The following is a 25592-nucleotide window of genomic DNA, read 5'->3' as shown; positions in this document are numbered from 1 at the left end:
ATAAGGCTAATTAACACATATGCTGGAGTTAAAGTCTCTGCTATATTTTCTTTAGGAGATGATAAGAATCACACAATTAGAATGATTGACTAATTGTTTAACATTGACCTCCTGAGTGTATTTAGCTTCATCAGACTGGTTTTCTTAACTTTCTGTTGCTATTTCTGCATACCACAGACTGGGTAGTTTATAAAGAAAAGAGGTTTATTTAGCTCTTGGTTCTGGAAGTCTAAGAGAATGACACAAGCATCTGTGTGAAATCTGGTGTGGGCCTTCCTGTTGGGTCATAACATGGGGGAGGCCATTATGTAGCAAGACAGAGAAGCTTCTTGCTTGACTCTCTCTTCTTTTCCTTATAAATCCCATAATGCCATCTTATGAGCCATACCATCATGACCTCATATAACCCTGATTACCTCCCCCAAAACCTACCTTCAAATCATTAGCTTCCGATACCTGAAATTTGGGGGACACATTCAAACTATAATACTAGTCTTGTAATCTTCATAATTGTAGCGTTTCTTGATAAAAGTGGTATATTTATTTCCTTGTATTCCTACAGGAGGATATTGGAAGCGGCCAAAAAATTAAACCAAAGTGGGCATTTTCTGTGGATTGGCTCAGATAGCTGGGGATCCAAAATAGCACCTGTTTATCAGCAGGAGGAGATCGCAGAAGGGGCTGTGACAATTTTGCCCAAAAGAGCATCAATTGATGGTAAGGATGCACCACAGAGCATTCCTTTTATTCCAATTGAATCAAAACACAAAGACAAAGCAGAGCATTAGAATACAGTGAAATGTGCCCATTATTGATGACTCTGAGTAGAATGTTTAGCTCTTAGAGCAGAATTGTCAATACAGTAGCTTCACAGTGACTGTAGCCGTTAGATTGGTTTCTAATGGATAACATTAACCACTAGGTATTTTTCTTTGAACAAAACAGTACCCATTATATTTTATTTTTTCTCTTCTTTTTTTTTTTAAAGAAGCAGAACCAGTTATCTTTAGATGATTCCATGCTAGTGATTACACTTTTAAGTTTGCATATTTTCATGGGAATATATATATGAGGGTTATAGTATGTTGAGGGAAAGTGTTTGATTGATTAAAAGAAAAAAAAAGATACAAATTGCTAGTTAGACCCTATGGATGAATAAATTCAACAGGAATGATTTTGAGCATCCTTGAAATAGAGTCTGTCTCCCAAATATCTTTCCAAATGGCCTTGACGACTGTGGCTAAAATTCCTACTGTCATCATGATCCTTGGGAGGGAAGCATTATTTACAGGTGGTCTGCCTTCCGTGAGGTGGTCACCTGACCAAACTAACACTTCAGCACACTTTCCTGTGACTCCATAAGATCCCATTAGCACTGATTGCTTTACTCAATTGACTGAACATGGACCATGTAGGAGAGATATATTTTGAAATGGGTAGAGACATGGGAAACTCTGGAACATTGATCCATGCTAGGAGAGGGTGAGGAGAGAGGAGAAAGAATTTTAAAAGTCTGAGTTGGGTTTGGAACATTCATGATCCTGTACTAGGCCACTGGTTGTGGCCCCAGGAATGTAGAGTAGTGGGAGAGGTGATAAGGATGACAACAGCAGCAGGCTTTCCTGTTGTACTGATCCTTGGAGCCAGGTGCTAAGGTAGGGATCAAAATACTGCCCACTGATCCTCCTTGGCCTTTGCCATAGGGAATCCTTACATTTGGGCTACTAGCTCCCCCTTATGTGTTATATTCAGATAAAAATTTTTCATGCATCAATCCCAATCTAATTTATTTAAACATCCTGACAGTATCTAGTTTTGATTTGGAAAGAATATTAAAAATACACCTTTTTTTCTTTCAAACAGGATTTGATCGATATTTTAGAAGCCGAACTCTTGCCAATAATCGAAGAAATGTGTGGTTTGCAGAATTTTGGGAGGAGAATTTTGGATGCAAGTTAGGATCCCACGGAAAAAGGAACAGTCATGTAAAGAAATGCACAGGTAGCCTCTTCAATATTTTCCTCAGTGCATTTGTTTTAGCATTACCTGGTGAATGAAATTTTTTTCTAGTATGAATGATGAAGAGAGTGTCTTCTGCTTCCTTGTGCCCTCTCATAATCGTTTCCCAGCAAAGCAGAGTGTGAGCTTGTGGTTCAGCAAGCTCAGATTTTCTTACTGGTTCTCACTGTCATCAACAAGTGTTTACTGAACATACTCCACATGTGCAGCTCTGGGGTATTTCAGTTCTATTCGAGTAGCATTATTAAGTGTTGACTTTGGGGAAAGCACTCTGTTAGGTTTGATGGGCCATAAACACATAAATAAGATGTGGTATTGCTCTCTAGGAGTTCAAAATGTAGTGAGGATGATGGACCATAAGTTGCTATAGGACAGTGGTTTCCACTGTTTTTATCCACACCCCCTATGATGTAAGGCTGTTATTTTCTATCCAAGCATAGCAGCAATCCTAGAACAGCTATGAAATTTTGATACTTTAATTTTCTATTGCTCCTGCTTAAAAATAATAGTGACACTGTCCATTTTTAATATTACAATGAAACTGTATTTATTTGCAGAGAATATGATTGTATACATAGAAGCAACTATGAGATTTTAAGAATTACTTAGCACTAAGAAGTAAATTTAGCCAGGTTACAGATGTGAGATTAATGTAAACATCCATCTATAATATGTGTTAGATCTTAACACATTGAAAATGATAAAGAATATTATTTATAGTAGGATAAAAAAGCATGAAACTAAAGGGAAAATTGTAACAAAGAAGCGTGTTTCAATCTGCTTTTTCGCTGTTACAACAAAAAGGATTGACAAGAACAATTAAAGGAGGAAGTTTATTTTGGGGGCTCACAGTTTCAGAGATCTTAGTTGACTGATATCATGCCACTAGGAACCCATCTCCTCCCCACCCTCCCTGCCCAGAGTTACCATCTAGTGTGGATTAACACACTGATTGGGTTAAGATTCTCATAACCCAGTCAGTTCACCTCTAAGCTTTCTTGCATTGTCTCACACATGACCTTTTTGGGGACACCTCACATCTAAACCATAGCAACACATAAATTCTCTACACAAAAAACTGCAAAACTTGAACATGTGTTTTATTAAACCATTCTCTCCTTCACCTCGCCCCTCTCCTGCATGTTTTGATATGTCCATTTCCTCCCTTTAGAAATAGCTGTTCAAATGAAAGAGGTCATAGCTAAATGCTAGAGAGACATGTGATCAGAGAGAAGATGAAGATGTAAAAATTGGTGTCACACAGCGAAGGAATCTGACTTCAGGCTTCCTGTGTGCCAGGTTCTGTTCAGGGGTAGAGGTGAGTGAAGAGAAACACGTTTTCTGCTCATGGGGATTGCGTTTGAATGTGAGGAGACAGACACTAAATATGTAAACATTATACTTCCAGATGCTGAGATGTGCTTAGGAGAAATAAAATAAACATGAAAAGGGACTAGATAGAACTGGGAGAGAGGGTGGTATCATTTTCTGCACTCCAAAGGTGGCCTAAGAGGTGACAGTTGAGTCCTTGTTACCATGTGAAGACATGAGGGCAGCACATTCCAGGATCCAGAGCCAGAAGGAGTCTCGTGTTCAAAGAAAAGTGATAAAACAGTTCTGAAAGCTGGAGTGAGTCCTGATTGAAAGGGAGATTAATGACAGGTGAAGCTAAAGAAATAGGTCATGAATGGTCTTGAAGGCTTTTTGTTTGTTTTCCCTAGAAGTTCTAGAGTGGAGGTGTTTGGGCTTTATCCTACCTGTAAGAAAGAATAACTTGGGAATTTTCATCCAGAGAACTACTCAGATACCTGAGCAATATATAAATATTTCAAAAATAATTTGAAGAAGCTGTTTCTGGCAGAAGTATGAGGAAGATTTTGGGGGTGGGAAGGAGCAGGTCACGAAGGACTCATCCAGGATTCGTGCAATGGGTGATCTCTGCCCAGGAGAGTGGGTGTGGTATCGATAGGACACCCAGGATATATGCTTTAGTAGGTGATCTTTATGGTACATCATGGGTGATCAGCCCTGGGGTGGGAATGGTAAGTGTTGGTGGTTCTGAACATTAGACTTCTATCAGGGAAGTCTAGGAAAATGGTGATGTGATTAGTTAGCAGAGAAAACAGCTGAATGAATTGTAGATGTTTGGAAGCTGGCTTGAATTTAGTTCTTACACAGCCCTGTGGAACTGCCCAGCAGGTGGCAGCAGAAAGTCTGGGACCTTACAGAGAGTTCACTAAAAATTCAAATTAGGGAGTCATAAGCAAGAGGTTTGGAGATTAGAGATGAAAACAGAGATGTCATTTTCATAGGAGACTGAGAAAAGGCGGGGAATGATGGCAGAAGCCTCAACGGAAGGAGTCAGGAAAAACAAAAAACAAAACTAAACAAAACAGAATAGTGGGGCTGGGGAGGGTGATATTACCTCTAAAGGATGGAATTTGATGAGGGAAAAGATACATACAAATATATACCTAACCAGAGGGAAGATTCCATGATCAAATGCTAAATTTGGACTTGGGTATTAAGGAAGTTCAGAAAACATATAACTGTAAATTCAAGTGGTAAAATCCAAAGCTTTGTGGAAGAGGTATTTGATAACAAGAAGGATGTGGGAAAATGTATCCAAGTTGAAGGAGAAAGTGTGTCTGCAGGTCACAGGCATGGAGGTGTGCAAACACCAAAGAGGTCCAGATGTTGGAGAAGAGGATGAAGACTAGGGAATAATGGAAAATAAAGAGAGGTGAGTTTGTAGATGCTTTGTGATGAGAGTTTACCAAAGAGGAACATGTATTTTTCATTGAGACATATTTTTACATGGTGCTTCTGAGTTCTGACTAGTATTCTTTGGCCCCTACAAGTTCAAATGCTGCAGTTTACACTGTAATAATGAAACCATACCAGATCATGAAGTGGATGAACTACCATGTATGTATGAATGAACTTATATATGTGTATATGTAACTGTAGGAAGTTAGCTATAAACAATCACCTAACTTTTTAATAGACTATTTGCAGAATAATCAGTTTCTTCAAACAAATATTTTCCATGAAAGTGAGGTATATAACTATACCAGTAGCATCTACAAATGGCATTGACTGTATATTTATTTAAGGTGTAAATATTGAACTGGTTGTTGTAGGATTCGGACTTGGTGGCAGGTCCATGTTAGATTCATTTGATTTATTTGGGTGCTGCTGTAATTGTAACAATTTGTCCAATTAGAATTGTTTCCAGTGCAATGAAAATGGTGTTTGCAGCAAGTGCTAAAGCAAAGGCACCCTTAGGGAACTGGGTCAGTAAATAGATTTTCATGCAAATTCCATTGTGGAAGAGCCCAAAATAACTTGTTTCTGGGTGGAAAACAAAGGAATAATGGGAAATTCTAACAATTCCTCCTCCTCCTCCTCCTCCTCCTCCTCTTCTTCTTCTTCTTCTTTTAAAAAACACACTTAACTTTCATCTCTGTTTGGGGGAAGGAGGGAAAGTGATCTAGCATGTTGGTGTTTAAACATACACACTTAAGAGAAAAAATAGGCTATTTATTAGAAGAGGTGTCCTGAGGTTGATATAATTGTTAATTTAACTGGAAAAGTCCATGCATAACCACTTATACTCAGGAAAAGGAGCTCTCTGGGAACAAGATGTCTACAAGGCCCTTTTCCTCTGCATTTGGAGCATCATTTATAGGTTTATTTGTTGAATAGGATTTTACATTAGGCCATTGTAATCTGTGATTGTACTTATTTGCTTCCATTGGGGGCAATGCTGGCAGTATATTTACATGGATAAGAGAGTGCTTCCCAGCAGGGTAGGGCTTCTGTCTTATTAATTTTCGGGAGACAGAACATCTTCAAGCAGAGAGGAGCATCCTCTTCCTAACATTAATTCTGTTCAGACAGTTTTCTGAGATGACTTTCCCCCTAGAATCTCAGGAAAGCTTTCAGAAAGATGTGATTGTAGTGCTAACTTTTGATATTCTGGCCAAATTCCAAGTGAGGTAATTCCTACCATCCACTTAGCTATTTATGTAGTTATTATTGCTTCTGAGAGCTGCTGAGTTCTGAAAGCTACCAGGACTTAATCCTACTTAAAATTCTCTTTGTCTTTCTCAAGAAGAGAAAATGGGCTCTTTTGTACTTGTTATCTGTGGAGGGGGTTTTGTTTCATAGATGTTTATCTGACCTATCCCTCCCTCCTCATCCCTCATTCTGCCCTCAGCTTTAATGCCTCTCCATTCCCCAGAACTGACACCCCCAGGATGCCTTGCATTCACACATTTTTCAAACACCTCTCCCCCCCCGCCCCCAGGCCTCTGCCTCAGCTCCTCTTGCCCTGTCCCCTCCTTTTATTTAAAATTTATTTTTCCCTCCTCCTTCCTGTTTTTTTTCCTCATGGTCCCATATCTGACATTGTTTTGTCCAGCAAGACTCTTGTTGATAGTGGAGAGTTCTTCTTCAGAGGTGTCACTTGACTCTTATTGTCAATCACATTTCTTGTCTTCTCTAATAGCAGCAGCTAATGAACATTGCAGGGATCTGAGTATGTGATCTGAGTGTGAGCTCCCTCTGGGCTCACACCAGGTCTCTACCTTCCTTTCTCTGCCATGAATTGTAAAAAGCTCTGCCCTTATCCAAACATCACCCCCACCCCCACAAACCCAATTGGTCCCATATATGACCTTAGAACCTCCATTTGTTTTGCCTATCCACCTTCCATTCATTCATCATCCAATCACTTGTTGATTCATTTAAACAGCTTGCCCTGTGCCAGGCAATGTGCTGAAACTATAGAGACCAACAACAGGCCCCCTTTGCTCTCAAGGAGCTCACAAAGATGTGCACACTGTCTTATTGAAATTGAATTGTTTTCCTGACCCACTGGGTTTTCATCCTCAGCCAGGAGGCCGGGGCACTGCAGCTTAGCCTGTATATAGCTGACACTCAGATACTAAATGGTGGTGAGCATATGCTACATGAAATGGCCTATTGATTCTTATTTATGATGATAGAAATAGTGGTAATGGAAAAAGCAATGCACAAATATGTTTCTTCCCTCAAACAAGCGATTTTGTCAGTGAACCAAATAGCAGGCTCAATAATTAGCTCCTAGAAAGGCCTGTCAGTTTATTTTCTAGTGCCAGAGTAACTAGATAACTTTTCAGGTATAACTATCTCTCAGCAGACCTCTGTTTGCTTTGGAAAGCTGTGAAAGGTAGAACTTGTCTCCCATTTACCCAGGACTCATGGCAACCCTTGAATGAATTGAACAATGGGGATAGATTTCCACAACTTGATTTGGTGATTCAGAAAGAAAGGAAATCAAGGTAATCTTCCCTAAATTAAAATATGTTCTGGCATTCCATTTGTCTCCTTGCCTAGAGTAAAACTGTTGGGGGAATTGTCTTTATATTAGCACTATGAGGTAGTCATTGGCCCACATGCTCCTGATCTTGGCAAATAAAATAGCAAAAAAAAAAAACCCAGAATGACTTATTTATGCCATTTCTGGGATTCCATTTTGAATTTCAATAGGTGCATCTGAGACGACAAAACAGGCATTGATTTCAGGCATACTCGATTTAGAGCTGGGATGTAAAATCAAAATCATTCTCTAATCTTCTAGATGAAGAAACTAGAAACCAGAGAAGTGAATTATTGGGGGGAAAAAAAGGCACTATTAGTCTCAGAGATGCAACTAGAACCCTGGTTTCTTTGATCTGAATTCATCTTTGACATTTATATTCTCAATTTATTTTTATCATTTACATATTTCGGAATTTTTGTCACCTAGTTTAAAAGTAATTTTTTATTTGTTCTTTATGCTGCTTTATATAGGACACAATGTGTTGCAAGATTTGAAAAGCACCAGCTATAAAGCAAAACAAAAACAACATATTGGTTGGTAGTTACCTAATCCTACAGAAAATAGTAAATATTTTAATGTTCTTCATATTGATTTTCAATTATATATGTGTTTTTTTGCTAGTGAGCTTGGAACAGCATAAACTTTTAATCCATTTAAGGGTAGATGTAGGACTACATTAAGGAAAAAAATAGAGAAGCTATCAACTTTAAGCTTCTAAGCTCTTAGTGGCACTGAATTACAGCGATTCACTTTGCTAAATTTTAGTTAGTTCACTCATTTATTCAATACCTTAAAGAAAAAAAAATCCCATCTTATTTTAAAATATAGTTTGGCAAAATCTATAATGTATAACAGCATTTCTAAAACTTCAATGAACACACAAATCACCCAAATACCTTGTCAAAATGCAGATTTTTATTTTGTTGGTCTGGGTAAAGCATTCCATATTTCTGACCAGTTCCTAGGTGACCTGGATATCAATGAAGATTAATGAACTTTGGACAACACTTTCAATAAAAAGGGATTTGAGAGTTAGCTTACAGTGATAGCAATAACACCTGAAACTTAATTAGCAGAATAAATATTCACCTGTGCTAAGGATTACTAATAAATTCAAGGTATCTTACATAGAATCATCTAAATAAGACTTTAAATATAAATCATCAAATGTAAAACTCTGCAATCAGTAGCCTGTGTTTTATATACTATTTTCAATAAGTATTTAGATCAGTAAAGTGCGCAGACAGTAATTTGTGCTGGTGTATATGCATTGTGTGTGTATGTGTTTTCTCATTAGGAAATTTTGAAGTGGGAAGCTTAGTTACTAAATTTAAAGAAATGTACACAGATGCACCTGTATCTCCAAAATCTGTAAAGTAGATTGCAAAGTTTGTCAGGTCAAGAACCAAAAATATTCTGAAAACTTAAGAAACTGTACTTTCAGTCATAAATACACATAGATTAAATGAGTTAGCGGCCTATAAAGATCATTTAGCTCAATTCTTCGTTTTGCAGAAGAATAAATTGAGTCCCATTTGGCCTAGGTGAGTTGTCTAAAGCCTTCAGCCATCTGAAGGTGATGGTAGAACTGAAATCTGATTTGATGTTTGAGTCTTTCCTTGTTCTTTCTTGCTTGAAAGACCCTCCCCAGCATGAGGCTGAGTACTAACTTGTTCCACTCTTTACGTGGCATAGTGGCCCGAATGGCTCCTAATGGCCATCCAAGATTGTTTTTCCTCCTTGTGAATCTCCTCCTAAGGGGGTTATATTGATGCCCTTAGTGTAGGAACACTGGTCTTGCTACAGTTGAGGAAGCAATAGAGTAAGCATCAAGGTTACACAAACTCTCACATTTCTCAGATATAACTTAAAATAGAAAAATGCCCATCCTTCAGAATAAAAAAGTGAATTTAGAAATCTTGAAATTCCTTTCTGCAAAGCCCACAGCAGACTCTGGCATTAGCATGGTTGAGTGGGAGTTGAATGTACTTGGATGATCTCTGGAATATTACACTGAAGGTCTCAGAAATGGAAGAGAACATAGGCAACCACATGCCAGTTAGGCATTTCTCAGAATCAGTTGTTTGAATAAACGAAACAAAACAACATAGTGAGGCTCAGACCAGTGAGGATTACAGAAGGGATTAGAAAAGAACAGAAATTAAAAAATTGTCTTTCTGTCAGTGGTTCAACTATGAATTGATTTATTAAAACCAAGCCAAAGCGAACACATGAAAAGAGAATATAAAGTTGGTTCAATATTAGGATAATTTGATGTGTCTCCCCCTCCCCCCATGAAGTACAAAGCAGATAAATACAAGGTGCTAATCATTTATACTACACAAGAAGTACTTATTTTTAGTATTTTTAAACCCCAGTGAAATGAGGCAATCCCATAGATACTATGATGAACTAAAAGAATTACTTCAAACTCTTAGAAACATATCTAAACAAAAGAATTCTCTGGTTGAACAAAGAATTAGATATATTAAGTCCAAGGATACCAAAAATAAAGTATGATCTCAGTTTAGTAAGGCTATTTGAGAAAACCTACTAGAGTGTCTTGATTAATTTTTGGTTACTTATGACATTTGTTAAATTCTATATTGCGCTAAATATCTCCTCTCAAGGAGAGTATGCTTTATGAAGGCAACATTTAGAGAAATGAAGCAATTAGTCCATACATTTCTAGTAGGCAGGGCCTGTTTCTTCAGAACCTTGTATATGCTTAGCATTATATCGTAAATTAATTGGTTAATAATGATGGCCAAATAGTCCTCCTGCTCTATCTACATTACAGTTTTGTAGATCAGGTGTGTGGAATCTAATTTGGCAGGTATTTGGTAAGTATTTTATTTGTTGGAAGGACACATTCTTAAAATAAATAAAAGCTCAATACAAATGATTATAAAAGGCTTTTATTGTAATTTAAGAAGAAAGTGGACCCTTATGGTAGTTTATCTGGAAAGTCCTTACCACATTGATATTATGGATGGAAATATGGTTTTAGAAACTCATATAGACTTATATTCTCAGGTCAGATTTTTAATTGGAATGTTCAGTTTCACAATTATAAATGCCCTGACTTTGTAGTGTATATTTTTTTAATTGCATTTATTTTACTTGAGAGGATAGCACTTTATTTCCACACTATCTCTAATGAAGTAACAGAATAATGAAAGGATGACTTTGGTAAATATCAGTTAAGAATGTGTTTGTTTATTCAACTTAAGCATGTATTTTTTTTTTAAATCTCGTTATTGCTCCTGTCCCCAAGAACATAAGTTTTATGAGGCAGAGATTTATTCTTTTCTTCACTGTTATCTAGTGCCTTGGGTGGTATTTGGCATAAATAGGTTTTCTTAAAATATTTGTGAAATGAATGAATGAATTCAATTCATCCGATTTATTAACTACTTTTTTTGTCAAGCACTTTGTACTAGATGTAAATGACATGTCGGTGAACAAAGTAGAAATAAATGGTTCTTACCCTCATGGGGCTTATAGTCTAATGGGTAAGATGAATAACTGAGCCAAGACTTTGCAAGGAAATGTGTTATGGAAGAATAGGAGCATATTGCAGGGAAAACTAATGTAGATGAAGGGAAAGGAGCGGTGCCATATAAGTTGAGATTAAAACATGAACAGAATTTAGAAAAAAACAAAAAGGTCATCAGTAGAATTATTATTTCAAGTAAAGAAAAGAACAAAGACCAGCAGACAAGAGAGAGGATAGCCGTCCAAAAAGCTGAACAAGTTCAATATGGGTGTAACTGAATGTAGATAGGGGAATAATAAGTAAGGATAGAACATGCAAGATTTTGCATGCCTCATGAGAGAGTTGAGATTTGTTTTGAAAGGCAATGAATAGGCACTAAAAGGTTTTAAGCAAATCAGTGTCATAATCGGATTTTCATTTTAGAAAGATAATTCTAGCTGTAGTGTGGAGAATATATTAGTAAGACATAAGACTGGAGGAGGGTGACCTGAGTAATGATGTCTCATGGCTCCAGGATGGACAGAAGTAGATGGAATGAAAGACATTTTAAGAGATATGTTAGAACTTTTCAATTAATCGAGTGTTTAAGGAGATGACAAATGAGGAATGACACCTTGATTCATGGACTGGGAATTTGGATCGCTGAGAGAGCATTCCTGACATAATGGGTGATTGGGGAAGGGGTGGGGAAAGGAAGATATCAAATTCTGTTTGGGATACACTGAAGATGAGGAGTCTGTGAGAAACACAGTTTTGGATGTCTGGGAAGCAGTTAGTTGGTTATGAAGCTGAGAAAAAGAGATCTTTCTGTAGTTGGTCATCACTAGACTACAAATGGGAATATGTGAGACCCAGAAAGTCCGTAGAGAGCAAATTGAAGGGCCTCTGAGAGCCTCAGTGGACTCAGTCTTGGGAATGTATTGAAGGAGAAGACCATGGAATTCTGATTTCTTTGGTAATTTTCATCAGTATCCGTGGAGAGACTGGCTATAGTCCTATCTATAATCTACAACAATCTCCTCCTCCTTTCACCTACAGACTGATTGGTTTAAAGTTGGATGTTCGACCAACACTGTACCATCAGAGCCCCTATAAGGAATATTTACAACTGGAATGGGAGGAGTGAGATTACTCTTTCTTGGGGAAAGAGGAGTTAGTGGTTCAAAATTATGAGATGTGAGGAGAAAACTGGCCTGGAAGAATAATGTTGATATGCAGGCAGAATAGAGAAGACAGACAGGGCTATGTGATCAAGACTTTAATTATGCACTTGCTTGTAGGTATGTGAGGAATGTGAGATTGTTCAAGATCCTTCTAATTACATTTTCTTATCCTCAGCTAGCAACCTGGAGTCCAGACTAACACATAACAGTACTTGCCGCACAGGGCTTTGGGGAAGATTGAAGGAGATAATATGCATGGAGCTTATTGTCTGCTACATGGGGAAGGCCATAGATACTCTTGCTTACTGATTCAATGGCAATTTCCCTTTCCTCTAGAGTGTCTAATAGAACTTTCTGTGATGAGGAAAATTCTGTGTGTCTACTTTATTGAATTGAGTAGCCACTAGCTACATGTGGTTGTTGATGACTTGAAATATGGCTAGTTCAAATAGAGAAACTGAATTTTAAGTTTTGTTTAATTGTAAGAACCTCACAGTTAAATGTAAATAGCCACATGTCTAGGCTCACAGACTTGTCAAACAATTTTGTTTCACCCAATGTGACACCCAGTATAACTCAGTTAATTATGATTGCTCTGGTCCAATGGTAGTGGTATGATCCTGCTTCCAAGTGTTTGGATGATAGAGTAGTCGGTAAAACAGTTCTCGTCAATGAAGTAGATGGAAAGTCTTTCAGACCCTTTGGAAGGGGTGTATTTTTGTTCTTATGGACATTGTTACATCTGGAATTGATGACTGAACCTGCAGTAGAGAAATCATGCTGAGCACAACACAATGGACAAGTAGAAGGAGACTCAGTCACTGCCGACATCTTTGAACCTCTGAATTAGCCTTGGAACACCCTCGCTGGGATGTCCTCCTATTTCCATTATGTAGGATGACAATAAATCCTCTCAATTTTAAAGCCATTTTGTATTTTATTTTTTCATTATTTGCAGCTGAAAGCATCCTGACTAAAATGATTTATTAAAAATAAGTGGAAATGATTTATTTAACATGACATAAACATGACTCATTTTAAGAAGATATGAGAAAAATTATAAATAAAATTGTTTATTTTTATACAAACACCATGCTTCTAAAAATGAATCCAAAGGTGAGTATTTGCAATACAAACTATATTAAATGGATTCAATTCCGATATCTCAAATTTGTCCTCCCAGTGATATGTGTTTGATTTATTAAAATTAAAAAGATATGCAGCTTGTCAGCAGTGTTTTATTGAGACACATTTCTATGTAAGTTGTGGAATTATAAAACACACGTATTAGAGAATATTCCTTAATTTATCAAGATAATTGATCCTTGGGTTTCCTTAAACAACATGCTACCAATTTATTTTATCCTACCAAAATATTTTACAGATTGTGGTAGTGTGTCACCACCCAGTTAGACAGTAATTCAGCTAAGCATTTTTCTTTGCAGTGTAAGTGAAAACCTGTTTAAAGTGCTGGCAATTTTATCAACTAGATCATAAGACCTAAGATGAAATAGTTGTTTTCCATTGCATTTTCTGTGTCTAGTAAAATTCAACCCTGTTGGTAGCTGTATTATAGCTGGGTGGTTTTGTGCTGGTAACTTAACCTCCAAGAATCCTTGCTAAATCCTATTTTTTCCCTGTTTTTAGCTTTTAGTGATAATAATAGTGGTTTTCAGTGTGTTTATTTTTCAAAAAAGCCACTCAGATTGCTCTATTTCTCCATAAGTTACCAGGAAATTCTATGGGCAAAACATTGGGCATAACTGTATAACTTACATTTCTTTTAGAAATGGTACTTTCCTCTTTGTGCATCTCTCTAGTACACAAGGTGGGATGACATGGCATAAGGCTATTTGTTGGGAAGAAGATAGTATTCTTACAAATCGGTGATGTCATTCTACCTATGTACACTTTCCACTTAAGTACATTGACCCATACCTAACCTTGTAGTTGTAGGTTTATCTGCTTACACACCTGTGGTCAAATGGTTAGAATTATAGAATTTTGTTTGAGGAAATGATTGATATCTTTCATTACGGACATTAACACTGGTTTGAACTCCCCCTTTGCTCAAGGTTCAGGAACATCGAAGCTTTCCCTAGCTTTTTTGTGAGAGGTGGGAGTATGCTCTATGAGTGTATCTACCCATATTACTTTCAGAAAGAAAATAGTCAGTGTTAGCTAAACTGTTGGAAATATTCAATTCTTTGCCAAGAGAGATCTGAGACTCCAAATATGCCGATTCAGCAGACCACAGTGAGATTATCTAAAACCAAAGAAGGGCTCAGGATCCCATCAGAATATGAGATAATTTAAATAAAATTCAAATCCCACCAGCCAACAGAGAATCAGAGGACATTAGAGAAGGAAGGAAACTTAGAGGTCATTGTGCCTGATGTTTTGCTGAGCCTCACCTCTCAGGCTGATGTAAAATGAGGACAGGGAGTATACAGAAACATTTCAGTTTTACTGATTCAGTAGAATTCTTGAAGCCTTTTATTGGTGCAAAATGAGGCTTTCTCATTGACTCTAAATAGGCTTATTAGCAGCACACAGAAGGATTTCCACTGTGATCTTTTCTTTGTCCCTCGTCAGAGGGAAGGCTTAGGTCTGAAACTGGCTGATAGCTGTGGAAGTGAAAAGTACCCGCAGACTGGAGGGCAGAGAACGGGCTGGCTGCCAGGGTCAGGTTCGACACCCTGAGGAGAGTCGTTTGTCTGAGCCACTTTTATGAAACAGAAGCCCTCTTTTGTGTATTTGTACCTGTGAAAGGGAACAGCAGATAGCAGATCCAAAGTAGCAGAAAAACAAATAAATCATATTGATTTAGGATGCCCACCTAATCCCTTCTTTTTCAGGAGTGTTCGTTTACATTTCAATACATGACCAACATCCTGGGAATTCTAGTATGATGTGTTGCATTGGGGTTTCATTAATTAGGGTGAAGATTTAGTTCAGCATAGTGCAGAACACTGTCTAGCTTTTTCTCCTCTAATGACAGAAAGTGTCCCTGTTCCTGATTTCTTCCTGGGCTGGGTCTGCATCCTCCCTGAGCCGGACACAAAGTGCAGCTTCTGCATGCTGTGTGAACTGCGTGATGCACATTCTCCCCCAAGGGCCTTGGGTTTGATTAAATGTTTAAATGACCTTTCAGGAGAGATGATTATGAGGATGGGCAAACAATTTGTTCTTCCCATTCTTAATAACTTCAGTGTGTATTTGGGATATGTGTAGACAGAGTTGAACAAGAGACTTGGGTAATCATTGGAGATGAGGGTGATGGTGAGCATGATGATAATTTTGATATAGAGAGTGAGACTTGCCAAAACAGGGGCAAACACAACACAGTTCCTCATCACGAGCTCCCTCCTCTGACTCTCATACTCAGATGCACGCCACAGATTCTGCTGCTGGTCACTTCCTAACCACACAAGAGTCACAGTGCTTCTCAAGGACCACACCCTATGGCCACGGAGCTTTTGCCCTTGACTCTCTCAGAGCAGTTCTGTAGTATCTTTAACATGGTAAGTGTAATTTAAGAGTAGATTTACTTTAACGACATCCCCAGAAAAATACTGCATGCATTCGTAAATTGCACACAATCTCATCATTAATCTGTCTTCACAGAATCATAAATTGGCTACTGATTGCCCAGGCAGTCTGAGTAAGACTGCCTGTGTCTTGTGTATCTATTATCAGTTAATTCTTTCTCTCTTGCCCTAGTTCCTCAATTAGCAGTTTCTCCTGGTTTGTCTTGCACACATATCCATCCTCCTCTTGGATTCCATATTGACAACTTCCTTACTGAGACAGCTGGACGGACCCTGCCTTGGTCTACCTGGCTATTAACATCCACACCTTGTCTGGTCAATTTCTAGAACAGTGTTTCTCTGCCTTTTCAAAATGCAGCCTCCCTTCTTTTGTCTCTTTATTTTGATCTAAAACATGAATTCATAGCCACCCAGGATAAATACTAGACAAACATCTAAGGTTCTACTTTACACCTTACATATTTTATTATAAAGGTTGCTTTTACAACTATACTACTTAAGAATGAGGAGTATTACTCATGAGAAATCTCAATACACATACATTTCAGATAATGAAATCTGGACTGCGTAAGATGAATTAGCTACAGCTCTTTTTTTTTCCCTAGAAAAATGCATATTCAGTGACTTTCGTTTACGTGACCATGTCATTAATCCATGGGCATTAATGCATTTGTGCAGCCTGCTCAGAAATTAATGAAGCCCGTTTATCCCATGGATTTTCTCATTAGTCCTTCCCCCTTCTCTTGTCTTCTTGGCATCACAAAAGATGTTGTGAATCCCACGGCTGCATCCCTTGCAAGTTGTGTTTTTTTTTTTTTTTTTTTTTTTTGGTGATTATTACACACTTAGGGACCTGAATACTTCTGGATCTCTGACCAAATTATTTTGAAATTTCAACAGAAAATGCACAGGAGAAAATGAAAATGTGCAGAAGTAGGCAAACTTTTCTTTGTAAAAACTGCAATCTAAATAGAATGAGAGGTATAAAATGTGTCAGGAATTTTACTGCCCCGATTTCTTCATCTGTGGGCCTATGTACTTAAATGGTTGGTCTCAAGGTGTGTTAAGATGACACTAAGGGTATATGTAATTGTGGGGAAACTCAGACTTCATTTTGCAGTGTATATTAGTGTGTGGAATGCCTTGGTCATTGGGGTCTCTATGCTCTAATACCTGCTTTAGCATCATAATAGAGCCTTGTTTGCAACAATACCACTTAAGTAAAGCAAAACATCATTGTACCTGCATAGAGTTATTGGTTATACAGCATGGATTAAAATGACACCACTATAAGAATCTGAGGCTATTTATAAGGCATCTTCACAGAAATGGTACCATGTCAAGAGCCACAGAGAATATGAAATTGTAGTCCCCTGCCCTTCAGGAACCTCTGTTTCTAGGCTTAAAAATGAACTTGCCTTTGCATTCAGATAAGAACCTTTTTTTTTTTTTTTTTTTTTTGGTGTATACAGTTTGACTTTTTTCCTTTTATGTCAGGAAAGTTGTACTTGAAGATACAGGATGGGTAGACCATCCCTCCCTTCCACCTTCTAATGTTTTGAAACCACTCTTGATTTAGTCAATGATTCAAAAGTTAAAAATGAATTCAAGTGGTGGTGCATGCCTGTATTCCCAGTGGCTTGGGAGGCTGAGCAGGAGGATCAAGAGTTCAAGGCCAGCCTCAGCAAAAGCAAAGTGCCAAGCAACTCAGACCCTGTCACTAAATAAAATACAAAATAGGGCTTGGCATTTGGTTCAGTGGTCATGTACCACTGAGTTCAATCCATGGTCCCCCCCCCAAAAAAAAAAATCATGTTTACTATATTGAAATCATCTAAACCTAATTTCTCAGTTATTTTAAGTTCATTCTCTGTTGTTTTTTGTTTTGTTTTTTAGGCTTCACCATACCATGATCTTTTTTTCCATAGAAAAGATCAATAGATTTTCTTGCTGCTAAAAGATTAAGGCTCTTTTTTATTTCCCAAACCAATAGAAAACATTCAAATAGGAGTTACACAGGTATGGCTAGGGCAAGGCACACCCTTGTCTACTGTAAGAGCCCAGATGATGGGGAAGAGAAGGATGAGCCTGTCAGGTAATTTTAGGTTTGCGTTGTGCCTCTTTTTGATATCAATAGCCATTTCTTGTTAAGAGCTTCTATTTTTAAGTTAGGACTTGGTTCATGGTTGGATGTGTACTTCTCACCTGTAGGAAGTTCTGAGTGTATCCAGTCTTCTCCTAGAGAACCTCTAAACTTATAGTATATCACTGTGGAAATACCCGGGAGGTCTTGCCTGGATCCCACATCCATTTTGCTTTAGCCATACCATGGATAAGCTTGAGGATGAGCTGCTCTGGTTTGAAGAAGGTTATAAAGCCCTGATGTACTGGGCTGTCAGCAAGACCAGTGAAAAGCAGAGTTTGCTTTTGCTTCTGATGGAGAGGTACAGACCTAAGCATTGTCAAAAGGACAAGGTATTCTTACCAAGACATCCCTCCCCTGTTTATGGATGAACAAGGCTCTAGCAATAGAATTTAAAGTCTCCAACTCATCTTATCTTTCTGATTATGTCAGATCTCCTGTTAGAACTCACTGATGTCCACAGAACATGTGTGCCCAATTTAGCTCTTATTATGGTTGTACATTTATTTATAGGGTTTTTTGATTGATATTTATCCTCTATTAAATTTTAAGCTTCATGGGGACAAGGAGTGTGTCTTGGCTCATCTTTCTGTCCTCTGTGCCTAACCCATAAAAAGTAGTGGATAAATATTTTTGAATGAATAACTTTGGACTCCAAAATACTTTGAGGTGGGACAATACATTTATTAAGTGTACACTACAGTGAAAGACAGTTCTCCCTAATAGAACTTAATATCTATTTTTCCCTCCTATGTTATTTCTAGTTGCTAAGTTGACTCTGAGGTTGAGAAATTGGTTTGTGACTCAGTATATGCACAAACTCTTCGACAAATAATGTGCTTCATTTTCTTTTATAAAGCCAGGATGAGGGTGAAAACGAGAAAGGAAAAAAATGAAAGATTTATTGAAGTTTTTGATATAGTTGATTGAGAAAGTATTTGGGTTCTCAGTCTGGTTGGTCATGAAACTTTCATATAAATATTTCTATCTGGCTTATTTAATTAATCTGGCTGCTCATATTTTCTCCTTGGATCACCTTTACTTCAGCCACAGGTGAATGACATTCAGTTCTTGTTGAAAATATTCCTATGACCCTGTTAAGGAGGTGTTCCTGTGTGGTCATTCCTAATACAGTTTTTTGCTTTACCTTTTGTTTTTAATTTATAGAATCAATAGATGATTTACACCACATTGTTAATCAGTGCTTATGAGAATGCTGATTTGAAGTATCCTAGGGAGCTCAGAGGAAAAAAATCATAACCCATTTTTGTACTTTGTAAGATGTTATGACATGTATTTTAATACCATTATTCACTCAGGTTTTTTTTTCTTGTTAAACCATTGTCTCTAGTCTGATTTTTACTTTTCTTTTACTATACATATTTTTATATGTATGATATTTTGGAACATGCTGTCTCTTCATCTCTCTATTGATTATTTATTATCTATCCTTAAACCTAGTATTTTGATACATATCCAACAAATGGGTATGGGATGTACTAACAACATAATTGTGGATGTAGTAGTCTTGGTTAAAGGCTTTGGTCTGTTTCTGTGATTTGGATTCTTCAATTTTCTATGATTCTGGCTGAATCCTTATTTAATCTGGTGTTAGAGAGTTTTTGAATATATTTCTGACTGCTTCAGATCCAACCAAAATGCAGCCTCATGGGAACATTGGTCTGCACAAAATTATATTTCGATCTTTCTTGATATGTAAAGCAGTTGCTATTTTGTGGTTTGGAAGAAATTGTAGAGTTTATTTATACTGTATCCCTTTTTTGACATATTGGAAATCTGGAATCAATTGGAATAACTTTTCTAAGGGTCAGAGAAAAGAACTGGGACCAGAAATCCCATGTATCTCCTTATCTTACAGTGAGTTGCTCCTAATTTGTTCTATGAGTCTGAATGATTTATGTGTACTGTTCTATTTGACTTTCTGGCATCAAAATAAAAGAAGACCCAATTTGTTTTACTTTCTTCTTCTACCAATTACATAGCTCAAGTGATACTCAACATTCTCTTATAAATTCAAAATGTTTATCTAATTTAGAAAAATCAGGCCTAAGCAGATGAAGTGGACTTTGAATGATTTACCTAATCCAAACACCTAAATTAGCTGTGTAATTATGTGTCTGTGGAACTTTTTGAGTTTTGTTGTGCTACTGTCTGGACGGAGGCCAATCAGAGATGACCCAGGAGTTTCCGTCTCAATCCAGGCAGTATTCCCTTGACCAAGGGGAAGATTTGGGCATGAATTGTGGTTCTCATTGTCCAATGATTGACTCACATGACAAATAGCTACCTGAGGCCAGCCTTTAGCCTTTGGTTCTCTTTTGATCAAATTATCTCAGAGACACAGCCTTTAGTGTTTTCTTTGACCTTGGAAAACTGCCCCAGGGCACAGGAAAATTACAAATACTTTGAGGTTGATAGTGTCTCAGTAATGAGGATACTACTTTATATGCTTAGAGATAGGTGCTTTTTCTCTGTGGGATGCCTGAGTAGGAAATTTTGATGGCCCCAAATGTGAATACAACAAATATCAGCAGTCTTCTGTTTTAGAAATTCCCCTGATATTGAACTCTGGAGGATAAATCTGTTTTCAGTGCAAAGCCTTGACCCTTCTAAGAATGAAGCTTTACTTACATGTGGATGTATATGTGTGTGTAAGCACGTATTTATTTTTACTCTCATAGCAGAAATCAGTGTAGAATCTCATTCCTTGCCAGTGAATGCAACATAACAATTTTTATAAATGCTCTTCATCAGCTTTGAGTTCCTTTTTCTAGATGAATCAAATTGCCCACAGATTTTTACAGGTTATCCCTGGAATTTTTGTCTCTTGTTTAAAATATTCAAATGTTAGCATCTCGTAGTATGAGGAAGCTTAAAAGGAACAGAAAACCTCTTCCTTATACTCGCAGTGATATGGACAGCTAGAATATTTTTTAATGTTTCTTTTGCTTTTTTTTTTTTTTTTTTTTTTTAGTTCTGTTTTCTTTTAAATCGAAGAGGTTGAATTAGAAACATAGAGCAAAATAAGCAAAAACCTGAAGCTATAAATTTCTGGGTCACTCCAAATACATAAAGCATTAAAAAATGTCAGATGCAAAGCTAAATGCAAACTGACAGGGAGAAAAAAAAATCTGTTTGTGTACTTAAAGCCCCAAACCAAAAGCAAAATTAAAATTTGTGCTGGCCCTTCTCCCTTGGGGCTGCAGATGTCACTGCTGTCCAGGACACCTTCTGTTACTGAGAGGAAGGAAGAGGAATGGCATCCAAGTCACTAGTGTAAATAAAATAGTCTGCCTGCCAAGTCCTGAAGATGTTCTGCCATGTGTTTTTAAGGCCAGGGGATGGGGGGTAGAGGAGAATAAAAAAGGTGACCACTAACACTCATTGATTCTTGTCTTTGATGATTCATTCTTTTTTATTATGAGATGTTTTATAGGAGGCTTTCTGTGTGTTTATACACACATATGTATATACACACATATGCACATATGTATATAATTTTCGTTCAGTCTGTAACAACAGTTGCTATCATTTAGAGTTTATTGGGCTCGACTAATTATACACATTTTTTTTTTCATTTTATGTTCAGAGCAATTCTGTAAACAGTATTATTCTTATTAAAGATAAAGAAACTGAGCCTTTAAGCAAATTTCTCAAAGTGACACACGGAGGTCTGCAGCTGTTCTCTGACTCCAAATGCAGGCAATGATCAGTTGCCACCCTCCAGAAGGCTACAGCTTAGCTTGGGACTAAGCCATCCTCCATCCATTCTCTCCCATTCGGTGTCCTCCCTGGATCCTCGGCAGCTGACCTTTGTCAGATATAGGACCAGGACTCTCTTTGTTTTCATCTTGGTTTGGATCAGTCTAGAGCTCTAGATTGATTTTGGAGGGTGAGTAGAGAAAGAGGTGAGGATATTTCTTTTTTAGCTCCTCCTTTGACCCTGTGTGCTGCCCTTGGCAGTGCCTTTTCTGACTTTGATTCCCTTTAGCCTGCCCTCCTTCAGACCTCCACTTAAACTGGGCTATTAAGAACACGCTCCTGTTACTCTCATCCCCAGAGATGGTGTCATCTTCTCACTACTGCTGTTCTTTGGGTGCCTTACCATCTCATTTGCTATCTCTTTATTTATTTGAACCATCTGGGATATATTCTCTTTTCCTTCTGGGACCCTGATTGATAAAGAGGCCAATAATACACCCATATGAAGGAATGTCAAAGACAATTTGTAAGTCATGTTTGAAAGTTCTAAATTAGGATTACTAACATGCCAAAAGCTTCTGATAAAAAAATAAGACAAGAAAATATAGGGCCTAGTGGAAAATTGTTTCTTACTAATGGAGAATCTGCCTCAGGGAGCAAGTAGGGTAGTAAGACAGGAAAAGACTTTAAGAGCCTGCTACACACCAAGCATTAGAGAACTGTGCTAGGTTTTGAGCTTGTGATAAAAGCAGTCTTGGGGGAAATTTTTTCTAGCAGTCATTTGTAGAAAGAGTGGAAGTGGAAGAAAGGTTCGCAGTGGAGAGGGCAGGCTAAATGCTTTCAAAATAAGCCAGTTGGATTGGGGACAGGCTCACAACTGGCTGCAGGTATGAAAAATAAGGAATGAAAGTAGGAAAACATTGCTACTTCTGGAGTTTTCATTTTGCTCATGCGATGTATTTGCTTTAAATTGGTATAAGCTCCTCACATGTGGAGGGCCATATGCCTTGATATAACATTAGATCAAATGGCAGAAGTTAAATTAGGAAATGAGGCAATATTTGGTTGTAAGAAGCATCATTCTTGTTTCTATCTCTTGGACTTTATGTGGCAGCTCTTAAAGTCCTAAGAGGCTGATTTCAGTTCAATCTATTTATTTAACAATATTTCAGATCCTTAATTTTCTGTTTCCAGATGATCAGATGCCTCAGTTTGAAATTCAAGGGCATTATAGACTTCTAGAAAATTGCATGTGCATTAAGACTATTGAACTTGGGAAGAACAATCCTATAAAAGCCACATCATTGCTAGAACATTTTCCTAATCAGGTATTCCTCCTCAAATGTTTATTTGAAAATGTTTCTTTTTGGTGGGAGAGGTAAATGAACTAATGTGTATTGAGTTGCAACCACCAATTTGTTTACTTATTTATTCATCTAATAAACATTTTAGTGAAGAGGTTTCAGGCACATTTATGTTTTACCCAAGAGGCATTTTACTGAATACTCAGCCATTCAACCATTTATTCCTTTATAGTGAAAAGGTCATAGGTTTTAGAACAAAGTGGGCCTGGGTTTGAAACATACCTTTGCCACTTACTTGTAGAGTTGTCTTGAGCAGATTATTTTTCAGACTCCCTTAGAGGTTAGGCCAAAAAGACACTCAAAAGAGATGAATCTAGTTCTTACTCTTACTTGACTAACCTTATATACATGCAAAAATACAGCAAATTCCAAGTTCAATGCAAAATATATGGAAGTATGACAATCATCTTTAAATATAATTGCAGATACAAGACAATACACAACTCAGTTTAAGGATATGAGAAAACACAGTATGACATTTTCTTCTTGTATTTAATTGGTATAAAATCAATTCCTTAAATCTCACTTTTTGTCAACAAATATGATTATGTATGTAGTGATGTATTGTTTTGCCTTGAGAAGGAAAGTGTAATTATAGTCATAAAATATTTAAGGAAATTCTGGAAAATGAGAGTAATAGAATTTTCTTTTCAAATATTTTCCAAACATGTTTCAAATGGCTTTCCTAAAGGACAGAGAGGGAGGGAAAAGAAAAGAAGAACAACAACATTCAGATTCAATTACAGATAAGATTCATGAATATTATTAGTAGACAAAAATAATCATGCATATTCAAAGATTATTTGCTGTTCACAGAATTCTGTTTAACATAAGCAGGTTATCTTAATAGAATTAGGAATAAAACAATATGATATATATGGAAAGACACATATTTAGAAAAACAAAAGATCTAAATATGTGTCTTTTTAATCAGTACTGAAAACTTGAGGAACTTTCTTTTCTCCCTCCCATAGGTGTAAAAAATTAAGTCTCATTATCATGAATTTTAAACATGGAGAAATCCAAATAGAAAACAATATATTTAGATATAACCCTTTGATTTTTTATTGATCTTCAATGAATTTCAAACATCACTGGACTTAAAAGAAAGGCTGATGGAACTTGAGGGCAGAAGACATGGGCTAAAGTTGTACCTTGTCACTAAAGAGCCGTGTAAACTTCAGGGGTCCTCTGAACTTTTCAACCTCTGGAAAATGCATTTCCTGTGGAGCTGCCTCAGACCGTCTGGGGAATAATTAGGAGATAAATTATAGCTTTCAACAAGTGTTATAAACCATAAATTTTCAGGCACATATAAGGCATTAGTCATCTATTCACACATTCATCAGGGGAATGGTGCCTGGTATTATGAGGCTGGTAGGGTGGGTTTATGGTGGATGAAATCTGGATCCTTTGGGTCTCTGTGGTTAAGGGCATGGACTTATGGAGTTAGACTCCCCAGGAGTGATCCAGGACTTATAACTCACTGTGACTCTGGGTCATTGCCCCCTGTCTTGAGACTTATTTGATGGGTCACTTCATCATCTCAAATCCAGTTTCTTTAATGTTAATGTAAACACTGTATGTTTCATGGGGGGTGGGGTATGAGGATGTGAGAACTATCACCAAGCACTTAACTTAGCAAATAGAAAGCACTGATGAGAGTTGACAACTATCAACTCTTCAGAGATTTTACTTTCTTTTCAGGAGAGGAGCACTCACACCCAGAGGGACAGAACAAAGCAACATGGATAAAAGTGGCACAAAGAACTTAAGAATTCAGAGTAGAGCTATGAACCTTTCAACTAGAATGATGAGTAAAGACTTTGGAGAGACGTAAATATTTAGGATGAATCTTGGAAAAGGATCGGATTTCAATAGAAATGGTGGTTAGCATTCCAGGTAGAGGGAATGGAATGAGCTAAAGTTTAGAGGTGAGAGACTTGAGTGGTCCAGCTTTTTTAGACTGTCACTGCCCAATAGAATGTTTTGCCATGATGACAACATTCTGTAAATATGGTAGCCACCAATCCCATGTGGCTGTTGAGTACTTGATGTAGATAGTGTTACTCAACATTTGGATTCTGAATTTCATTTAATTTTAATTACTGCAACTTCTAAAAGTCACATGTGATGAATGGTAATCTGCACAATAGGATATACATGGAGAAGAGGTCATTGTATTAAGAGCTAAACATCTGGTAAATTTGGAAGAACTTAGTTGCTAGACTAATACATTTAGATTACAAAAATGGAGTCAAACATACTTAGAAACAGGAGGGAAAAAAGAAAATGAAGAAATTTGTGAGGAGACCAAAAAGCAGCAGCAAGAGAAATAGGAAGCCAAAGAATGAGCATTAATGAAAGACTTTCCTTGTGCTGTTAGTTCAGAGGACAATGGGTATAGAAAAATGTGTTAGTTTTGGCTATTGAGAGATTATTAGAGACCTGCAAAATTAGTTGCCTTCCAATGGTGGAGGTACAAAGATTATTTGTAAAGATTAAGGAGTGAGGTATGTTGAGTAGGAGCAACGTGGAGCACAGTCTTCTTTATGAACAAGTTTCTATTCCTAGAGTTATACAATAAAACACTACACACTAAGTTAGTTTCAGCAAGTACTGTATAATCGCCGAGTAAGTGGAGTTCTTGCAGGCAAACTAGGTAGTTTCAATGCCAGGTGTGAAATTATAGTGGTTTAGATAAAATTTTGAAGCAGTTCTACAAATAACTACTCTGAGTCATGACATTTTTAGGCCACATT

The 25592-nt window shown here is 37.3% G+C and overlaps 1 protein-coding gene across 2 annotated transcripts in view; it reads left to right on the top strand.

The window, feature by feature from the left end:
- The window catches only part of Grm8 (glutamate metabotropic receptor 8), a 724606-nt gene that overhangs the window by 333691 nt on the left and 365323 nt on the right, over nucleotides 1-25592 (top strand). Inside the window, exons 4-5 of one of the 2 annotated variants that reach the window (XM_076862107.2) lie at nucleotides 563-717; nucleotides 1864-2001. In XM_076862107.2, the coding sequence (XP_076718222.1) occupies nucleotides 563-717; nucleotides 1864-2001 (293 nt within the window). The remainder of the gene's footprint in view (nucleotides 1-562; nucleotides 718-1863; nucleotides 2002-25592) is intronic. The other variant, XM_076862113.2, reaches the window with a different exon arrangement.

The sequence above is a fragment of the Callospermophilus lateralis genome, chromosome 1, assembly GCF_048772815.1.
Source record: "Callospermophilus lateralis isolate mCalLat2 chromosome 1, mCalLat2.hap1, whole genome shotgun sequence".
NCBI lineage: Eukaryota > Metazoa > Chordata > Mammalia > Rodentia > Sciuridae > Callospermophilus > Callospermophilus lateralis.
The sequence above is the reverse complement of the archived record's forward strand: the minus strand, read 5'-3'. Positions and strand labels throughout refer to the sequence as shown.